This window comes from Daphnia pulex, chromosome 2 (genome assembly GCF_021134715.1).
Source record: "Daphnia pulex isolate KAP4 chromosome 2, ASM2113471v1".
NCBI classification, from domain to species: Eukaryota; Metazoa; Arthropoda; class Branchiopoda; order Diplostraca; family Daphniidae; genus Daphnia; species Daphnia pulex.
In genome coordinates, this window is record NC_060018.1 from 7,807,779 (window position 1) to 7,825,997 (window position 18,219).

General features: G+C 42.6%; 3 protein-coding genes across 4 annotated transcripts; 1 reads left to right on the forward strand and 2 right to left on the reverse strand.

Annotated features, from left to right (window-relative positions):
* Positions 1-212: 212 nt before the first annotated feature.
* Positions 213-1,197, reverse strand: LOC124189028 (tyrosyl-DNA phosphodiesterase 2-like). The gene is made up of 4 exons (XM_046581988.1): positions 1,150-1,197; positions 817-1,057; positions 495-601; positions 213-434 (listed from the first exon to the last, which is right to left on the reverse strand). Exons 1-4 carry the CDS (start codon positions 1,195-1,197, stop codon positions 252-254), a joined length of 579 nt encoding a protein of 192 aa, XP_046437944.1. The 3' UTR covers positions 213-251.
* Positions 1,198-2,910: 1,713 nt separating this feature from the next.
* Positions 2,911-4,111, reverse strand: LOC124204391 (myosin regulatory light chain sqh). Its single transcript, XM_046601448.1, has 3 exons — positions 3,954-4,111; positions 3,537-3,729; positions 2,911-3,474 (listed from the first exon to the last, which is right to left on the reverse strand). The coding sequence occupies exons 2-3, from the start codon at positions 3,724-3,726 to the stop codon at positions 3,143-3,145; spliced, it is 522 nt and encodes a 173-aa protein (XP_046457404.1). The 5' UTR covers positions 3,727-3,729; positions 3,954-4,111; the 3' UTR covers positions 2,911-3,142.
* Positions 4,112-5,806: 1,695 nt separating this feature from the next.
* Positions 5,807-17,269, forward strand: LOC124201013. 2 transcript variants are annotated; one of them, XM_046597454.1, is made up of 22 exons: positions 5,807-5,926; positions 6,045-6,196; positions 6,304-6,405; positions 6,638-6,790; positions 6,896-7,132; positions 7,295-7,732; positions 7,807-7,892; positions 8,797-8,965; positions 9,108-9,416; positions 10,593-10,718; positions 10,809-10,868; positions 11,015-11,130; positions 11,226-11,686; positions 11,858-12,056; positions 12,238-12,487; positions 12,611-12,812; positions 13,070-13,147; positions 13,571-13,809; positions 14,500-14,698; positions 14,992-15,149; positions 15,607-15,903; positions 16,810-17,269. In XM_046597454.1, exons 1-22 carry the CDS (start codon positions 5,881-5,883, stop codon positions 17,170-17,172), a joined length of 4,440 nt encoding a protein of 1,479 aa, XP_046453410.1. In that variant the 5' UTR covers positions 5,807-5,880; the 3' UTR covers positions 17,173-17,269. The 2 variants fall into 2 exon arrangements, with proteins under 2 accessions (XP_046453410.1, XP_046453418.1); XM_046597462.1 differs by having other exon boundaries at positions 12,614-12,812.
* The last annotated feature ends 950 nt before the right edge of the window (positions 17,270-18,219 follow it).

The following is an 18,219-nucleotide window of genomic DNA, read 5'->3' on the forward strand; positions in this document are numbered from 1 at the left end:
GCTAATGTATTTTTTATTTAGCGCGTCAATAAGCAAAAATTGCTGACGTCCATGAGAAAGGGAGAAACGCCGCTCTATACACTCGATGGGGTCGCTTAATTCTCCCTCCGCTAGATGTCAGCATAGCTTGACAAAATAGCTTGACAAAATAGCGCTGGAAAATAGCTAGGTGCCGGGTTGAGGTTGAGATTGAGGGTTGAGGTTGAGGGTTGAGGTGGTTGAGGTGCTGAGTTGAGGTGCTACATATGGAACTAAAAACGTGCCATAAAAAACGTGCCATACAAATCGCCTCCCATGATTACGTTCACAGACTTGTCGGTTCTACTCAGTTCGTGAAAACTGATGTCCAGTTGATTCATTCGCTCATCAGCGTGCTCCCCTGTACTCCCCATGTGAGTATTAAGAAGTTTTAGCTTCAGTGGGCCCATATGCGCCTTTAAACGATAAAGGACATAAGTAATTTATCTTTTAATTGTGCATTAATTCAAACTCACCTCCACTTTAAGAAGATTACGACCCATGGTCGTTGCAAGGAAATCAATGATTTCGTGGGAATCATAGTGGATCGTGAACATATTCAACATCGTAACAGTGAAGTATCAATAACAAAAAAATTACAGAAAGCCTCTTTTTTTTTAAGTGTGCATTACAGGCTGCTAGATAGTTACCCATCTAGGCCTACATTCCCTGGAATAAATTTGAACTGTGGAAGATTATTTTCCAAATAATCCAATGTTTTCGGTTACTTCCTATAATTTAATTTGAAATCCGTCGTCCGTTAATTATTTGCTTAAAACGTTTAAGCTTAACAAGTACGACTATTCACCTGAAGAAACACAACGTCAGGGTTGTGAGTCTGTATAATCTTTACCACAGACTTTGTTCTCATTTTCAAATTACGGTCATCAAGCCCGTCGATGTTCCATGAAATCATACGGAATTCGGAAGGTGGCTTTGTTGTGGCTGTATCGGGCAATTTTGCGACGTCTTCAGATTTAGCTAATTGACTAGCAACATCTTTACTGTATCCACGATGAAAAGGGGAGGTTAAGTATTTCTTAAATTTTTTTTATATCACACATCACACACCTACATCACACAACCACGTTTGCCGCCCCCGTCTACTACACCGCGGAATCTATGTATTACTCTGCTGCAAACTACTAAGATGCTCCTGCTGTTTACTGCACCACCCATGCCCTGGAGTTTTACACTACAACTTACGTTGCCCCGCGCTGCCCCCAGCTACTAGACTGAGGCTTCCACCTTATCACTACATACGCTTGTCCGACCTACTACCAAGCCTACTACACCGGGGCTCTGAAGAACTACGTCTACTATGCCCCGAGTCACTACATTATTAAGGCATTCCCCAACTCACTACAAGGACTTATTATTAGAGCTGAAATTTCTATTTTATTTAATTATGTTTAAGAGGAGCGGTTTTATCTTAATGGTTACTAGTCACTGGGAATTGATTGTTGATCTGTTTTGAGAAAATAAATATTTTTAATGCGGGTAACTGTCTTGATAAGACTTTTATTAAAAATAGATGCCGTCATGCCGAGATAGATGCCAAGATTTCATGCCAAGAAATCTTATCTTTTTTATGTAAATTTCCATATTGTTGATGTCAAAAAGCCACAATTGATAAACAGTTGGAAATACCCCCCCCCCCCTCCCAATTCAATCTCAGTGATCAAAATTCAAATATGTCTAACACTTATCTATGATATGATAAGAAATGAATAGAGATAACTGCTGAAGTCGATTACATGTATTTCAAAAAAGTGTTTGGGTTTCGGTAGAGAGTAAAATACCTTTTTTTTTTTGTTGCTTTAATAAATGAATCTTTTTTTTTGCAATCCAGAAGCGACTAGGACACAGACAAGGGAGAATCCAAAAGTAAGTCACAACAGTTTGGTGTGTTATTATAGAGATTAAGAACATTAGATGGAGGAAAGTGAAATGCCAAAAATGCTATTTTTTAGTAGACGTTAAGTGCAATTTTTTTAAATACGAAAAAAGAGTGACGTCCCTCGAAATAGAAGAAAACCAGGCACATCTCTCGTCCATTCTGCGATTGAATGGTATTTTTTTTTTTTATAAATCTTTTTTTTTCACTTCATATTTGGGAGCACCTGCTGCCTGTTAGTTTCTTGTGATGTTTATAAAGCTGCCCACTTGAAAAAGATTGTTTACAAGAAGGAAGCAGAGATTTGGAAACAACTTGATTGCTCTTGAAATACCAAAACCCAATCGGAAATTCAAAGCTACCTCGTGTGATACATGTGACCCAGGTATTTCAGCAAATAATATTGTGGGGGATAAAAAACTTTTTGTCGAGGATCCGGTGGATCGGTGGATTCGGTGGAGAGCCCAGCTAACTTTTTTGAACTTTGGACGCACCCCTGGTGTAACATGCAACACGCAACGGACAGGGAATGTCCTTCGCATGAATTGATTCTTGATATTGCTTCAGCCGCAACGCTTAATACCACTTAATACGTTTGCATGATTCCACCAAAGAGAAATGTGGTGCTTCTTGAATTCTCTCTAAACACCCACGCAACACGACGGAACTCCACTGTGTAATTAAATCAACAAGCTATCTAATGAAAAGCGCAAATAAAGATACTTGGCGAATCAGATTTATCCGTTTTCTACTACAACAATTCCTTCACCGAAGGAATATTGAATCGATCCCATAACCCCAATATCGATTACTCAACAGTCCCCAGACAGTCCCTTCATCATTTCTAGTTTATTTGTTTTGAATGGGGCGGGCGTTCGAGCACAGTAGAAAAACCAGACTGATATCAATGCATCGATTACTAAGAGTTTATTAAAAATGTGTTTACCCATGGCATCATATGACTATTCTAAAAACTAATTTGTGTAGCCGAGCGCTGTAGTTGGTGAATAGTTTTATTTAATTAGCCATCAACCCTTACACTGTAGTTACATCAGTGGTGAAAGAAAAAGAGAGGGGACACCCCTTCATTAGTAAGAATATGCGATGGGGGGGGAGACAATTTGTTTAAAAGAGGCTTTATTATAAGAATTAAGAATATGGAAGGCATCTGTGTATGGAATGATACACAAGCAGAAAATGATTTCATATGCGGGTGTTTGCAACATCTTAATCATCTTTATCGATGGCTCCATGCTTCAAAATGCGAGTAAACTCCAAGTAGTCAAACATGCTCTTCTTAATAGGAGCTTCCCTATACATTTCATCCACATCTTCATCAGTGAAGCGGTCACCCATAGTGGTCAGCAGTTCTCGTAGCCTCTCTTCATTGAGGAAGCCAGTGTTTTCTTCATCAAAACAACCAAATGCATTCTTTATTACTTCCTCTGGATCAGTACCTTGAAGCTTCTCTCCAAACAAAGTTAAAAACATGGTGAAGTTGATAGGACCGGGTGCTTCGTTCATCATGGCTTCCAAATATTCATCAGTTGGGTTTTTACCTAGATTCATAGAAACAAATCAATAGAGGAATGAAATTATAATAATCCCTCTTGTAAATTACCAAGAGATGCTAGCATATCATGAAGATCTTCCTTATCCACAAATCCATCACGGTTTTGATCAATCATGTTGAACGCCTCCTTAAATTCTTGAATTTGGGCTTGATCAAACATAGCAAAAACATTTGAAGTTGCTCGCTGAGCACGCTTCTTAGTAGTTCCACGACGTCCAGCTGTCTTACGTGACGACATTTTCTGTAAAAACACAAATCAAAGATGAAATTGTTGCATATGGGAAAACGACGTCAGGTGAAAGAAAGTTTTCCAACCATTACCATATTTGGTCACAAATTTGTACATTCTACATCTAGGTCAAAACACACTACTAAATCTATTGAAACTTATACATTTAACGATAGAAAATCTAAACATGATTCAATATTAGTCAATACAACGTTAGTAGACATTGCAGTTATTACCTTTGGCGGATTTAAACACAACAAACGAATGAAGTATCAATACGAGCAAAATCTGTGTGTGACAGATCAGTGGGCACTCCCAGAGTGAAATTTCTCAACGTCAACTGAAGACTCAGAATCCAAACTGATTTCGCCTCCGCTAGGGGGTCCCATACCAACACGTACGCCACCTAGTGTTGGCGTCTACAGATTTCGTAATCGGGAGCGGATTTTGAAAACACGAGAATTCCGAGAGATCGAGATACCACTCCTTTATCGTATAATCAAACACCTTGTGCAGACGCCATATCCTGTTACTGTTTTTAAAAATTTTTAAAATAAAGTATCTATTTTTTATCAATAAAGTCTCTTTTCTCTATTACGTTTCAACTTTGAGCAAGTGACGTCAATTTTACGTCATCGCCGCGATATTTGATTGACCTTTAAAAAACACCATTGAAATTTTGTAAAACAACTTTTGTGGGTATAACGTGGATAAACAAGAGTATGAGCATAATACTGCAAACAACTATGCATCTGATCAAGAAACTCGTTGCCAAAATAGGTGAACTGCCTTTATCTCTATTCTAACGGCGTCTGACGGTCTATAAGCAGTTCGCTAACCAACAAATAACTAACAAAGATTGAACTACATGCGCTTACGGCTTACAGCAGTTGATTATTAACAACTTAACGCCAAGCACATTCAGAGTCACCAGTCCCGCCCAGTTTCTCTATATGTGGAATCTTTATTATTTTTGTGAATCCATTGCTTGTAATAAGCGTCGTAAAATATACGCTTTTTAGTGTCACGCGACAACATAAAACTACTATTTTAGATAAATAAGAGTGTAATATTATTTATTAATTACTCTTATTTTTATCGGGAATTGAATTTCATTCGGAGTCTAAACTATACGAGCGCTTTCGTTCTGAACTGCATCACTTTTTCCTTGAATTATTAAATCACTTCAATCAACATTGAAAATTTTCAGTTATATAATGTCAATAAATAACCCGCATGACGCACGTGTAACTATAAATTCCTTCCAACCCGACAGTGTATGAGATGATGAACAACCTTCTTCCAATTTTCCAGCAGATATATTTACAACTAAAACTTTAACCGCGTACACATGAGTACAGCATTACATTTATTCTCTACTAAAAACCTTAAATTGGAAATACCGCACATACGCAACATTTCTCTACTGAAAGCCTTGAATTGAAAATTTAAACCTGTGACAGCAATTACTGATTCACGAAATAAATTACAACACCAACCAGTCATAACACGAACTGTGTTTTGAATTATCCGCAAATAACATTATGTTTAACAATCACATAATATATCCCCATCCTGTCTTGCGCTTCAAAACATCAAGGTCTTTCTCAGCTTGTGATTGATTTCATTTCAGTCATAGCTCTGAAATAAAAGCACACATGTCAAATAAAATGAGTTCCTATGGGGTCTGAAATACTAAGGTGTCATTTTTGTATTTAATCTCGTTGTCTCGATATTAAAAATGTTGGCACATCGTTTCGTACCGGATGTTTCGTGGGTTCGTCAAATGACGTTCAACATATTTATTACTCGACAGCAGCTCGGAGAAACAGACACGGCATTCCTTTATTGATTTCTTTTTTTTCTTCTTCTTCTTTTCTTTTTCCCATTGAAATTTGGACTTGACGCCACGAAATGCTGAAATGTGACCCCGTTCAATCTTTCGCCGTGCAGCTGACTAGGGCATAATAATCATATGATACGTTAGCAAAGCCAAGTCGTAAAGTGGTACAGACTATAAGTTACTTCAATCATCAGCCCAAAATCAGCAAAATCAGCGTGGCGATAAAAAAAAAAAAAACAACATCCAAGTAGTTCAATGGCCTAGTCTTCAAGGCACCCAACTGAACGAAAAACGCACCAGTTGATCTCGAACTGTCAGTGATGAATAGGACCGGCTTAGTCGTCTCTGTCTTCGTCATTATCTCCTGTAATAACACAGCAGAATTCATTTCGTTTTGTTAAGCTCTTTGGTTTACTGTGTCTGCAATTTGTGTGAACGGTTTGATTGATCGGTTTGTTTCTTTGCTGTTGTAAAAAAAATAAAGATGCAGCACGATGTGGCTGTTGGGATCCAAATCACGTTTACCTGTACGACTATTCAGCCAGTATAGCCATCGGATCACCGACTGTAAGCACCCTGCGAATGAAAAGTCAACTGAGCGTTCGCGTAATCAACACTGAACTGCTGATCTTTAAAGTACGTTTTATAGAAATACAGGAAAACTTTCCTATTTTTTTACCATAAAATAGACTAACATGTTAAGCAGTTGGCAAATCACTCACTATGATCCCTTTTATTTATAGTTAAATGATTCAAACTTGACTACATCTGAAAACGAAGAATGGTCGGGATCGACTTTACGCCACCTGGAGACGGAATTCCAAGTCGTTTTGCAAAATAATACCGTGAGTAGAGAGACCAATAGATCTTATATAACGTATGTAATAAATAATAAAACTTATATAAAGTATGTAGTAATAAAAAACAAATGTACTACAGCTTATATTGGCTTTGACGCAGCTTTGACGTCATATAGTTTCCTCTGTGGCTGGCTGGTCATTTTCATTTCAACATGATTGGAATGCTAGTCATTTCGAATTCATTACATCGTCTTGCCATATATTGGCTTATAATTAGGTGCAATCGTTGGGTTATCCTGTGCGTTCAAATGTCAGCCACTGGGCGGTCGGTGTCCACAAGGGAATGGCCAGTATTTTCAGCTTGAGATATCCGGAGCCGGAACCGAAAGACGGCCGCCTCACCAGCAGCAAAACCTACAGTTCCATGGAAGTACGCTACATAAAGTTGCGACCATTAAATCAATATATATGTATACAGTATATAGAACCGTGAATCAAAGCTTTCGAGTGTTTTCCCTTGTGACTTTGATTCCAGGAAGAGGTGACTGGCCGATGTGCCAACGTTTACGAGTGGTATGCACTGGAGGACGATGGTAAAGCGGGAACCAAACCCGCTGACAAATATCTCTGTCATCCGACATCCAGCAGCAGATATCAGCTGTACAAGACGAGAGATTTCGATAACTGTACGCAGTTGTCCATGTACAATATCTTGTCTCCAGCTGGATGGAGATGTCGACCCGGAACGGCCATCTGCGAAAACGCCCAATCAGTAAGAAGACGTCCGTCGACAATATAAGAGCATATCATCCTCATGTTTCATATATTCATCATAGGACGCGTTTTTGATTTTCCTTTTATTTTTGTTTTTTTTTTTTAAATTCGTTTTATTTTAAAAAAGACTTTGCTTTTCGCTTTTCTTTATACTGTCTAGCGATCGTTAGTTGAAAGGGTTAAGCTCTGTGGAGACTTGACGAAGAGGAAGCTGGACATTTTGAATGTGGAAGTGAGAGAAGATTGGATTGGGCAGCCCTGGGGCGCCAAACATCGCCCATCCGCGTCCGGAAGAATGAGCATCACACAACGGGTGACACTGACCGCAAAGGAGGAAAATAAAGCCAGGCCGGGCGAAGAAGGGCCGGCCGCTGCTGCTGTCGAACTGTTGCATCGGCGAGAAGGTGCTGCTGCTGACGGGACCCGGTACGAACAACAATCGCTGGCTTACGTTTTTCGCGAGCCGGAATCGGATTTGGCGTTGCTGGACGACGGCAAAGTGATAAGCGATTTTCTCGAAGATATCAAGGAGTTACGCTCCATCACCTTCCGACCAATGGAGTTGGTCAAGCGCAAAGGATCGAATTTGAGGATACGGGTGCCTAAATCTATATAGATAGCTTAAACTTTTGTACGCTGTTAAAATAATGGTCGATTTCTATTGTCCTTTAGCTGTTCAATCGCTTTCGATCCTTGAGTCGGCTCCAGTTGGAATCGCTCACAAAAGAAGCTCGACGTCAGCTTACACCTCAGCAATGGTACGGTAGGGCTATATAATCAAGTCTTTCCTTATTATTATGTTAACAGTTTAACGTACTGGGAGCCAGCAAAAGATTACTTAAAGTTCAAAGCAAATATGCGCATATTTTCACATAAATAGAAACCATTAGTTTTATCATTTAGACTGCAAAGTCTAGACTGCAGTCGAGTTGTATATAATAAGAGATATGCAACTTGATAGAAAACCCCGAATATTTGTGCCTCATCTCAGTGAGGAAGATCAAAACTTTCTTTCCGAGAAGCGACTTTATTAGCCAAGATAATTACAAAGAAATCTGTCTCTGGTTTTCTTGTTTGCCCGTCGCCATCCTTTTCATTTGCAATTTGGGCCGCGTTATTATCTGAAGGCAGCGCGTGATGACACGCCAAGGCTCTCTGCATGTGGCACCTTATGCAATTAGTACGTCCTATACACTACGATTTCCTCGACATAATTTTCCTTCCCTTCACTCGAGAGTCGAGAGAGACATTCACAAAATTCTTAGACATCTTCCCATTTCCAGTTTGCGCTAAATTCTTTTCGGTCTGGGAATGACAGAAATAGAAAATTCTAACGCAAGAAACAGACCGAAAAATCAGAAACTTGTTTTTGTAAATTATTAATGGATACAAACTTTTATGTATATTTTTCAAGATATTTATTCAATTGGGTCTATCCAGTACATTCGATGAATCCGATCAATAAACTAGAATTTTTTTTAGCTCGCTTTAAGCAAGTTGGAAGACGTGACCAAACCTCAGGGCGCAGGAGCAATTTGTGGTGGTCTCGTAGTCATTGCGATGACGCAATTCTGTTACGTGGATCTGAATGGGTCACCCAACATCAATAGTCGCAATAAAAAGTTGATTATGTCATTTTGTTTTTGGGTGGGGCGGATACAGGTCGTTTTATTTCCAACAAATGGCCATGGTGGGTTCGGCCGTGACCTTAGATATCGCCGTCCAGCTGATGGAAGCGGAACAAATCACCAATGAAGATGTCATGAGTCTCATCTCGGGTTTCAGCATGTTTCTACGCGATCCATCCGACCACGTCCTTGGCCAGCTCTTGGTAACTATAAATCACCTGTGATTACTTCACCGTAAACAAAATCAAAATGAAAATTTGTCAAGCGGCTTCATCAATGAGTTACAAGCTTCGATAAATCTCATTTTATTTTTCGTTCTTTTCCCCGATATTTCACCTCGCCAAGTCGTTGCTGGACTCGAAGGTGGTGCGACGAGAGCCGGACCTTCGCCAGACGGCCATGGTTTCTCTGGCATCTTTTTTCCGTGTGGCTTGCACCGATCGATTATCAGCCGAGACCCGGTTCCCGTCGCAGTATTTGAACAGGACGTGGGACGCGGGGCGGAGAGACACTTGGCCGCGACGCTTTGTGAAAAGAATCGCCGTCGAGATCAGTCGGGGCGAGGCCGGCGATCGGAGCGCCGCTCTGTCGGCCCTAAACATTCTCGGCCATCCATCGCTCATACCCGTTGTAATTCCCCTGATCGAGGGAAAGGTAAGAACATACCAAAAAAAGAAAAAAACCAACACACACACACACACAAAAGAACATGCGCATTTGGGAGATTTTCTCCCGTATCGATTGGTTATTCTTTTTTCAAAATAACTACAACAGAATTTGATTTGATTTCCTTTTTCCCAGTTTGCGTCCCCTCCGGTTACTTGGTATATCTATAAAGTAATTTGGTTAACATCAAAGTTAGAAAAGTTCGCGGGAAGGCAGACGACACTTGTGTGTAGTATTGAACACTTCCATCGCAATATTTGGCCTATTAATATTTTCTGCCTTTTGTGTGACGAATCGTTCGAGCTCTAGTGTATAGTCCAACACAAAAGTTTGAAAAGAAAGTCTTCTTCTTCTTCTTATTCCTTCGCCCCCCTTAGCGACTTTGGCGGAAGTTATAAAGGTATATAGAACTATATACTATATAGAGGCGTTGCATCGACGAGTCTGACGCAGTCGACAGGCTCTCCAAAAGCTCCAGATATACTACTCCGCAATCCGTGTGATGGAATAGATCCCCCCGCCTTTTTGGTCTCTCATCTTCCCATTCTTCCGCGCCATCGAATCAAACCGTGTCATCCCGAAATGAACAATCAATTCGTCTTCAACTTCAGCCGGGGAAAAAAAAAATTTAATTTGACTTTTTTCCCCAGAAATTGTCGGTGCTGCTCTGATGGCGTATATGTATGTATAGTTTGTTTGATTTTCGGTTCTTTTTCTGGAATCATTCGATCGATACGGAGAAGCTATGAAAATCAAGCGACATACCTTATTCCATTGATTTCCTTTTTTTCCCCTTCAAAGGAGTTGGCAGCTCGGGCGGGGCGAACTAGGTTCGATTACGAAAATGGTGGGGAACATTTTCATGGCTGTCAAGTGTCAAAGACGGCGCCATATTTCGCTTCACGTCGGCGATATAACAAGGCAATGAAGCGCGCGAAAAACGAAATGAGAACGCCGAATGGATTTTTCTTCTCTATACGTACATATATAGGTGCCAGATCGTCACACAAGTGTCGACATCAGGGGCTGGGACTTGTATGTTCGCTCTCCTGATTTGATATCGAATGTGTCTGTGTGTGTGTGTCTTTTTTTTTCTTTTTTCCATTTTTTTTCTACGTAAGAAAATAAAATAAGTCAACACCATCCAACCCCCAAAAACGGAAGGTTGATGCCAATCCAGCCATCCGGACGAAAGCTGTTTTGGCGCTTCACAAACTTGCTCATCACGGGGACGTTGTGGCCATCAAGATTTTGCATACCGTCTACGCCAACCCATCAGAGAATTACCAAGTAAGATGAGCCCTCGTCATTTATTACACCCGCAATGGAATCGTTTCATCGCCGTTGATGAAATTCGTTTTATTCCACCCGCTCCTATAGGTTCGATTGGCGGCCTTCACTCTGCTGATGCTCAGCATTCCGCCCATTCACGTCTGGCAGGTATATAATAGGCACATGTAATCCATTTCAAAGTTAAAAAGAGCCTTTGACTCGAGTCGAAATCGACTGTTGACTCGGATAATTTCGCAAGTTGTGCGGCAGAGGCCTTTGAACTTATATAAAGTTTCTTTTTACATTTAAAATAGGCCGTGGCGGCGAGAACTTGGTTCGAACCGAGACAAAGTCACGTCGCTTCTTTCGTCTTCACCACATTCGACACGTTGGCCTCGCTGCGCACTCCGTCGCGATTCCTGCAGAAATTGTAAAAATAACCAAAATAACCCAAAATGTTTCGATTGTAAATATCGAAGCTTCTTGTTGATTCTGTGACGCGGTTATCTCTCTATATTTGCATAGATCACTGAGGGCCAAGCAGGTGCTCAGGTTGACAAAGCCAGTGACCCGGGGGCGCTCGGCTAATTACATCTGGTCGTACGAGAAGAGGCGCCGCCTGCTGGCCAGCTACCTCCGCCTGGAAACGTTCGCTAACAAGGCCTCCGTCTTCCCCAAGGAGATCTACGGTCGACTCAACTTCAACTTGGGCGCCATTGACTTTGATTTTCTGGAATTCGAGATCCACGGTCATCACATGGAATCAATACTCGCCCACGTCCTCGCCCAGCACGACGACGGCGGCGAGTGCAGCAGCAGCGCTGGCCAGCCACGCCGGACGACGCCGGACTCGATCGACGCTCTCCTCCACCGGCTCAACGTCAGCTACCCTTCGGGCGATCTGGGTGAAGGTTTCCTCCATTGGACGTTGATGGAATCCATTGAAAAGTTTTGGTCTTTCGATGGCGCCGCTAAAAGCATCCGAGGTCTTATATCTTCCATCCACTTTCTCATCTTCTTTCCCCCCTGTTTGAATGTATTCCCCATTATAGATTATTTAACAAAAGATTATAGTCACCCCACCCACTGGTCCTCAAACGTCAACATAAATACGAGATGCGCGTCTAACACATGACATGTTTGTGTGTCTCTAATAGGCTATCTAGAGTCGTCGGCGTCGAGCTGGAATGTCGAGTGGCTCCGGCTCCTGCCACTTGTCAACGTCGAGATCAGGTGGGCTAATTCCATGGGCCTCGTCGCCGAGATCCAGGTCAAAGGTCAGATCGCTGCCAGTCTCAACGGAACACTCCAGTACAGCCGCAGGCCGATGATTGTCGACAGTCACCTGAATCCAACGTGAGTGGGGGAAATGTATTTCAATATATCGCGTGCTGCCTGCATGTGTGTGCGGCGTGCGGATGGAAATTCAATTCCGGTTAGATCCTGAATGAGTTGAAGTCCTCGGGCAGAGAACATTGTTATTGATTGGCTTTTTTTCGTTTGTTTTTATTTGTATTTGTGTGTGTGGATGGAAAAGGTTGGCGCTTGAAATCGATTCGTCTATGGCAATCCAGCCAAGTAGCGGCGGCGTCGGTGGCGTCGCGTCGAGCTCCAACATTCTTCTGTTGGCCTCGCTGCCCGGCCGCCTCAAGGCCCAATTGACGGAGCTGCCCGTCCAGCGGATCGATGTCAAATGGTCCGCCGAGAGCTCCGATGAAACCCAAGAATTTATATTACTCCACAAAAGTCATTGTCTAGGCGTCTGCACCGAGTCTGGATCATCTCAGGTGAGTTATTGGGTTGGACCTGTCTATCAGCCGGCCAGCAAAAAAGTGCCAGACAGCTGGACCGGTTGTTGCGGTCCGTGTAAGTAGTGGACGACGGAAGTCTAACGGATGTTTGCCTATCAGCAGGTCGAGATGTTCGAGTGGAAGAATCTGCTGGGCGGCGACGTGGGCGTTGGTGGTGGCGGCGGTCATCCGGACTGGGAGAAGCTCTTGTCGGCCGTCAGTTTCTCTTGGCTGCCAAATGAAAATATGGCGATCGGTTGGCAACAGTTCTCGTGGCGCAAGTCAATCCACCCGAGCGTTTTCCAATTTTCCGTCCAACTGGGTATAATATAGAAGGAGAATATAGACTTACTATAAGAAAGTTCTAGTCGTATATAGTCGACATAGTACATATCCCTCGCCATATACTTCACTTCACGTCCTTCATACTTTCTTTACGCTCCGCTGGATCTCTCGTCATCTCCGCATCTTCTCCGCAGCACACTCCACATATAGTGGGGCTAATCGCATTTTCTTTTTCTTTCTTTTTTCTTTTCTTTTTCCTTTTTTATATTTTCGCCCTTTTGCATTGCCGTGAAGATAAGGCCGGAAAACCGATGGAGTGGATTATGAAATCCGGGACTAGCGATTTGCTCCCAGCAGCGCCAACTCTCGTCGGTACGTCAATATCAAAATGCATCGAATTTTTATCCCCCCGCCCCTTTTTTTGTTTTAGACTTTTCCTCGGCAATTTCTCAATTTTTCATCTTTCTGTTTGGCATTGATGTGACGTTCTTTATTCCGTCTCTAATGCTCAATTGGTAACCAACCAGCTGCTGGGTTATAAAGTTAGGAAAAAGAAAAAAGAAGTTTCTACGTTTTCAGACAGATTTATGGTAATGTCGGAGCTTATATTGTTCTGGAATATGTGCGGTTTGAATAGAGGGGAAGAGTCTGTCTTGTTTAGTGCTCTCACCACCGCACACATAGTCCTACTTATAATACGCCGAGTGGGGGGGGGGGGGGAGGTCGGAAACTGTAGATGTGTGTTGTTGCGTGTTGTTGTTGTTGTTGAAACGGAGTCGCTCATCTCTTTGGCAGGAGGTGAAAGTCAAGGAGCGAGGGGATCAGCGATGGACGGCCAGAATCCACGACGAGTGACAACTGAGAAATCGACAAGCCTCAGCAGCAGCAGGAGCAGCAGCGATCCAGTCGATTTCATTGTCATCGAAATACCAGCCGAGGGACGACGAGGAGCCAAGCCGATTGCTTGGAGTGCAGCTGCTCCTGCTCCAGCTCCTCAGCAACTCTCCTCAGTCTGGCCGGAATTATCCAAGCAAGTACTGTACACACAACTTTGAACTCTCGACACACAATCTATCAATTTTCATTCCCCTTCTCCTGTTGTTGCTGTTGCTGTGTCCAAGCCAAACGACCGGTCTCTCCTCTCTCGTTTTATTTTTATCTTTTCTCGCCGCCCGACCGCGCTGCTGCCTGCCTGGCGTTGGTGGAGATTCTTCTCTCTCCCGCTCGACTCCCGACAAAATATTGATCTTCGTTTCGCTTGTCTACCAGTTGTCTCTCCTTCTCTCTCCTTCTTCTTCCCAGGCTCTTACTCTTCTCTCTCTCTCACACGCAGCCAACCCTTTTTCTCTGTGCATGTGTGCTGGGGGTCCTCCTTCTTATTCCTTTTTGTCTTATTTTTTTTTCGCCAGCCACTTTTCACGTTTTATGCATTAACATGCTCGTGTGTCAGCTGAGCGCCCTTCTCTGCCGCTCTCATATTCCGAAAGCGCGCAAAAGCCCCGCTTGCCATCTCGGAAATCAACCGACCGATGCTTTTGAATAATAGATAGGCCGTTTTATCCGTAGAGTTTCTCTATCTCGTCTCGTCTGCAGAGATATACATGGACCCGTTTTACGTCCTATTCTCTTTTTTGTCTTTTGTTTCTTTTGTTTTTCGGCGGATTCATTTCCACCTTTTTTTTATATTCCTTGTTTGCTTATTTTTTATATTTTACGGAGAAAAGATAGGACGTCTTTTATTCAACGTTGCCAGTGGGCAGGAGCAGGAGCAACCGCCGGAAATTCGGGAGCCAAACAAACAGCGCAGCGGGAAAGGCGATCACCTGGCCGTGCGATGGAAATGGCAATGGGGCGATGACATTTACAGCACGTCGACGGGCGCCCGCGATTTCCCCATGGAAGCCCTTCGCACACGCTACACGGGTAGAGATTTAAATCACAATGTCAATAACAAGCCCCCTTCAACATAACAAAAAAAATGAAAGAAAATTTAATAAAACCCATCACTTTTTGGGTTTGGGTTTCCAAGGGAGATTGAACAGCAGCTGTCACATTTCAATTCGCCGTTTCAATTGTCTATTTTGTCTTTTTTTGTTCACGGATACCCCGAACGCACATTTCCTGGCGATATTGCATACTATGTCTGATATGCCGAATGATAGTAGCGGTGTGCTGGTGTCGATGCTCAACTCCTGACGCTGTGATTTTGATTTTAGGCGAGTGCCGGATTGGCGCGGCCGAGATAACCACGTTCGACGGCGTCGTTTACGAGCCTCGTTTCGTTGACGGGTGCCAATACATGGCCGTGGCCGCCACAGGTCCCGACGACAAAGCCGTGATCCTCCTCGATCGCGGATCTAACGCCAAAAATCAGGTAGGACTATATCAACTGATTGCTTATTCCCTCGTCACACTCACTTCAACGTGATTTAACATGATTTATTTGAAATAGAAAAGTAACAAAAGTCATTCGGTCTTTCCATTTTTGGAAATGTCAAGTGAGTAGTGATTATGGTAAAAGGTCGCTCTTCATCAAGTCTTTTGAGCACCGGCATTATACAGTACGTACGTCAAACAGCAGTTAAAACACCCAACAGATCAAACTGAATTAACTCTCGTAATTTATCTCAAATAATTCAGATTTAATTCGTATATGAATATTGAAATAGTTTTTAAATTTTCACGACTACCCGTCATAAATTAATCTCAATCCCATTTATAATCACAAGAATTTAATAATCGTCTTTTCTTTTAAAATGGTCTGGTGTTTCTGTTAAGTTTCTGTTAAGTAATTTATTAGTCTGTTAATACGATAGATCTTTAATCAACAGGTCCTCCGACTGATGGTGTCTGACGACGCCATCGAAATCGACTTGGCCAACAAAACATTAATCGTCAACCGAGTGCCAATTCCTCTGGCGCAGAAACCCTCAGCAACAGCAGCCAACAACAGCCGATCACGCAACCCCAGCCCCGGCGGTTTCACGCTGAGTTCGTGTCACGGCGACTTGCTCTACGCCCGATTGGTGGGAGACGGACACAACAAGAGAGAGGACACACTCCAACTCGAACTGCCCCTCAATGGACTCTTGTTGGACATCCATTCCGCAGATGAAATCATTATCAAAGTACGTACGCAATTCATCTATCCATTTCCATCAATTATAAGAACCAGCCAAAAAGAACTTTGATGGTTATATCGCCATCGGCCATCCCCGTGACACACTGTATTATTATTCCACTCAAGACAAAACATGGCCTCGTAGTGGCTTTCAACTAAATTGGCACAAAATTCGTCCATCTCAACGAGAAAGTAGCCCATAAGGCCATAACCGTTTACATTTTGTGTCTAATAAGGAAAAACGATGCCGTCCCATATAGCCGAGAACATCCGTTCGTTCAGATAACCCGTTTAACCCAGAAACGGGAGAAACGGCTCTAGACGAAACATGAACAAGAAAACCGATTTGGCACACACACAGCAGTACAGCACAAAACATATTACAAGACAGGGCAGTTAAACGAAAAAGCGGTAGCGGGGGGTCGCTCGCTCGCTCGGTCGATGTACATTTAGACGACGTCCAACTGTGTCAATGCTGTTCCCCGAACGCAGTTCAGCCATATAATACTCCGTACACAGTTACACACTATCAAACGTCTAACCTATATAGTATAGATCTGAGACGCCGCGAGATATAGAAGAAGGAATAGAAATAGGATCGAAGCGGCGGCTGCTACCGCAAGATATAAGACGCCATTGCCCTATATTTATATATAAACTACGCACATCATAGTATGAAAGTCACTTTGGGGATGGATTTGTAGTTTGTCATTCATCATATATTCTCAGTCGAGAATATTTTGATATGATTAGCACGCGGAGGCCAACTTATATGAGAGAGAGAATGACAATAAAACTATAGCTGGGCTTACTGATGCTATATACTGCCGGACAAAAGGCCAGCAAAATATATGTATGGCTGCACTGATGCTGCTGTCTAACTCATTAAATTGTTTGGTACATTTGGCAAAAGGGCCGAGAAAGTTTGGGCGGCCAATTGCAAGGACTCTGTGGCGATATGAATGGCGAGCGCTTATTCGAATTCCGCGGGCCCCGTCGCTGCGTTCTTTCTTCGGGCAGCCTTATGACCGCTCAATACCAAACTTCCGACCACCCGCACTGCTCAATAAGGTTTCATCCCAGCATCTCCCACGACGGCAGCAGCAGCGGGGGCATTCAACAGAATAAAATGGAGTCGTCGTTGGCGTCGTCGTCATCTAGACATGCCGGCCGACTTCCAGATGACAATTTGAATAACTGTCCCAGACAGGAAGGATCGCCGACTGTCATCCAAATGCCCATCAGCGCCACTGGTCAACCAAACGATGACTTGTAGCTAATAATACAAATTTATATATATATATAATATTCCTTTCTCGCAACATCAAAATCTATGACGCCGATGAAATATACTGCCTTATTATGGTCCTGAATTCGATTTAATTCATTCAACGGGGTTTGCAAATATTATTCGATAGATCCTGGAGAGTGACTTTCCTTGTAGCTTTTATTCAATTCCTGATATAAGGATTAAAGCGATCAAAATCATTTTTTTTACTTTCAAGAAATTTATTATTATTTATAAATAACTGTACTAAGTCGGATATTAATGTCGTTTCGGCCGCTTCCGGTTTTTAGAGATTCGAGATGACGCACTCTGCTACCTGTCAGATTATAGTCTACCTGATGGCAGCTCATTTGATCCCTTTGAAGTCTAAGAGCTCGCGCCACCCACGCGTGAAATTGAATGAGTGGGCGCGACCCTTAAATAATTCAAATGACACAAAAAACAAGAAATTAATAATAAAATTCCAGGTGTTATTTCTGGATGGCCACTAGAGACGAGTCTCGAGTTCTCCTCTTCTTCCATTGAAAACAAATCAAATTCCGCCCACGCACCGTTGAATATTTGATTTCCGGAATAAGGAGCAGTAAAGTGTTGCGAGACGTACAAATCGCAGCAGTGCGCGCAGCACAGCAATACTACCTTACATAAAAATGCACGCCGTTTGTTATCTCAAACTTTTTTTCCCCCCTTTAATTAAGAATGGTTAGGTTACATAGGATTCTACACACCAGCCGAATAATACTAGCTCTGTATAATGTTTTGAGATGGATAAAGAGTCTACGTCCAGCAAGACTTGTTTAGATGCTATACTTTACGACCCCTTAACTTTGTATCCGTATACGCTATACGCGGCTATATAATATGCTGTACACCAGACTGTGCTGTACATCTAATTCCGGAGTGGCGCCCGGCGCTGTATATAGCCAACACACTAAGTCATCAAATAAGTCCGAAAAACTCTTAACACACACACACACACACACAGTGTTGGTGCTGTATATATACTTACTCCTCGCAGCAGTGGGTGGCCGTTCA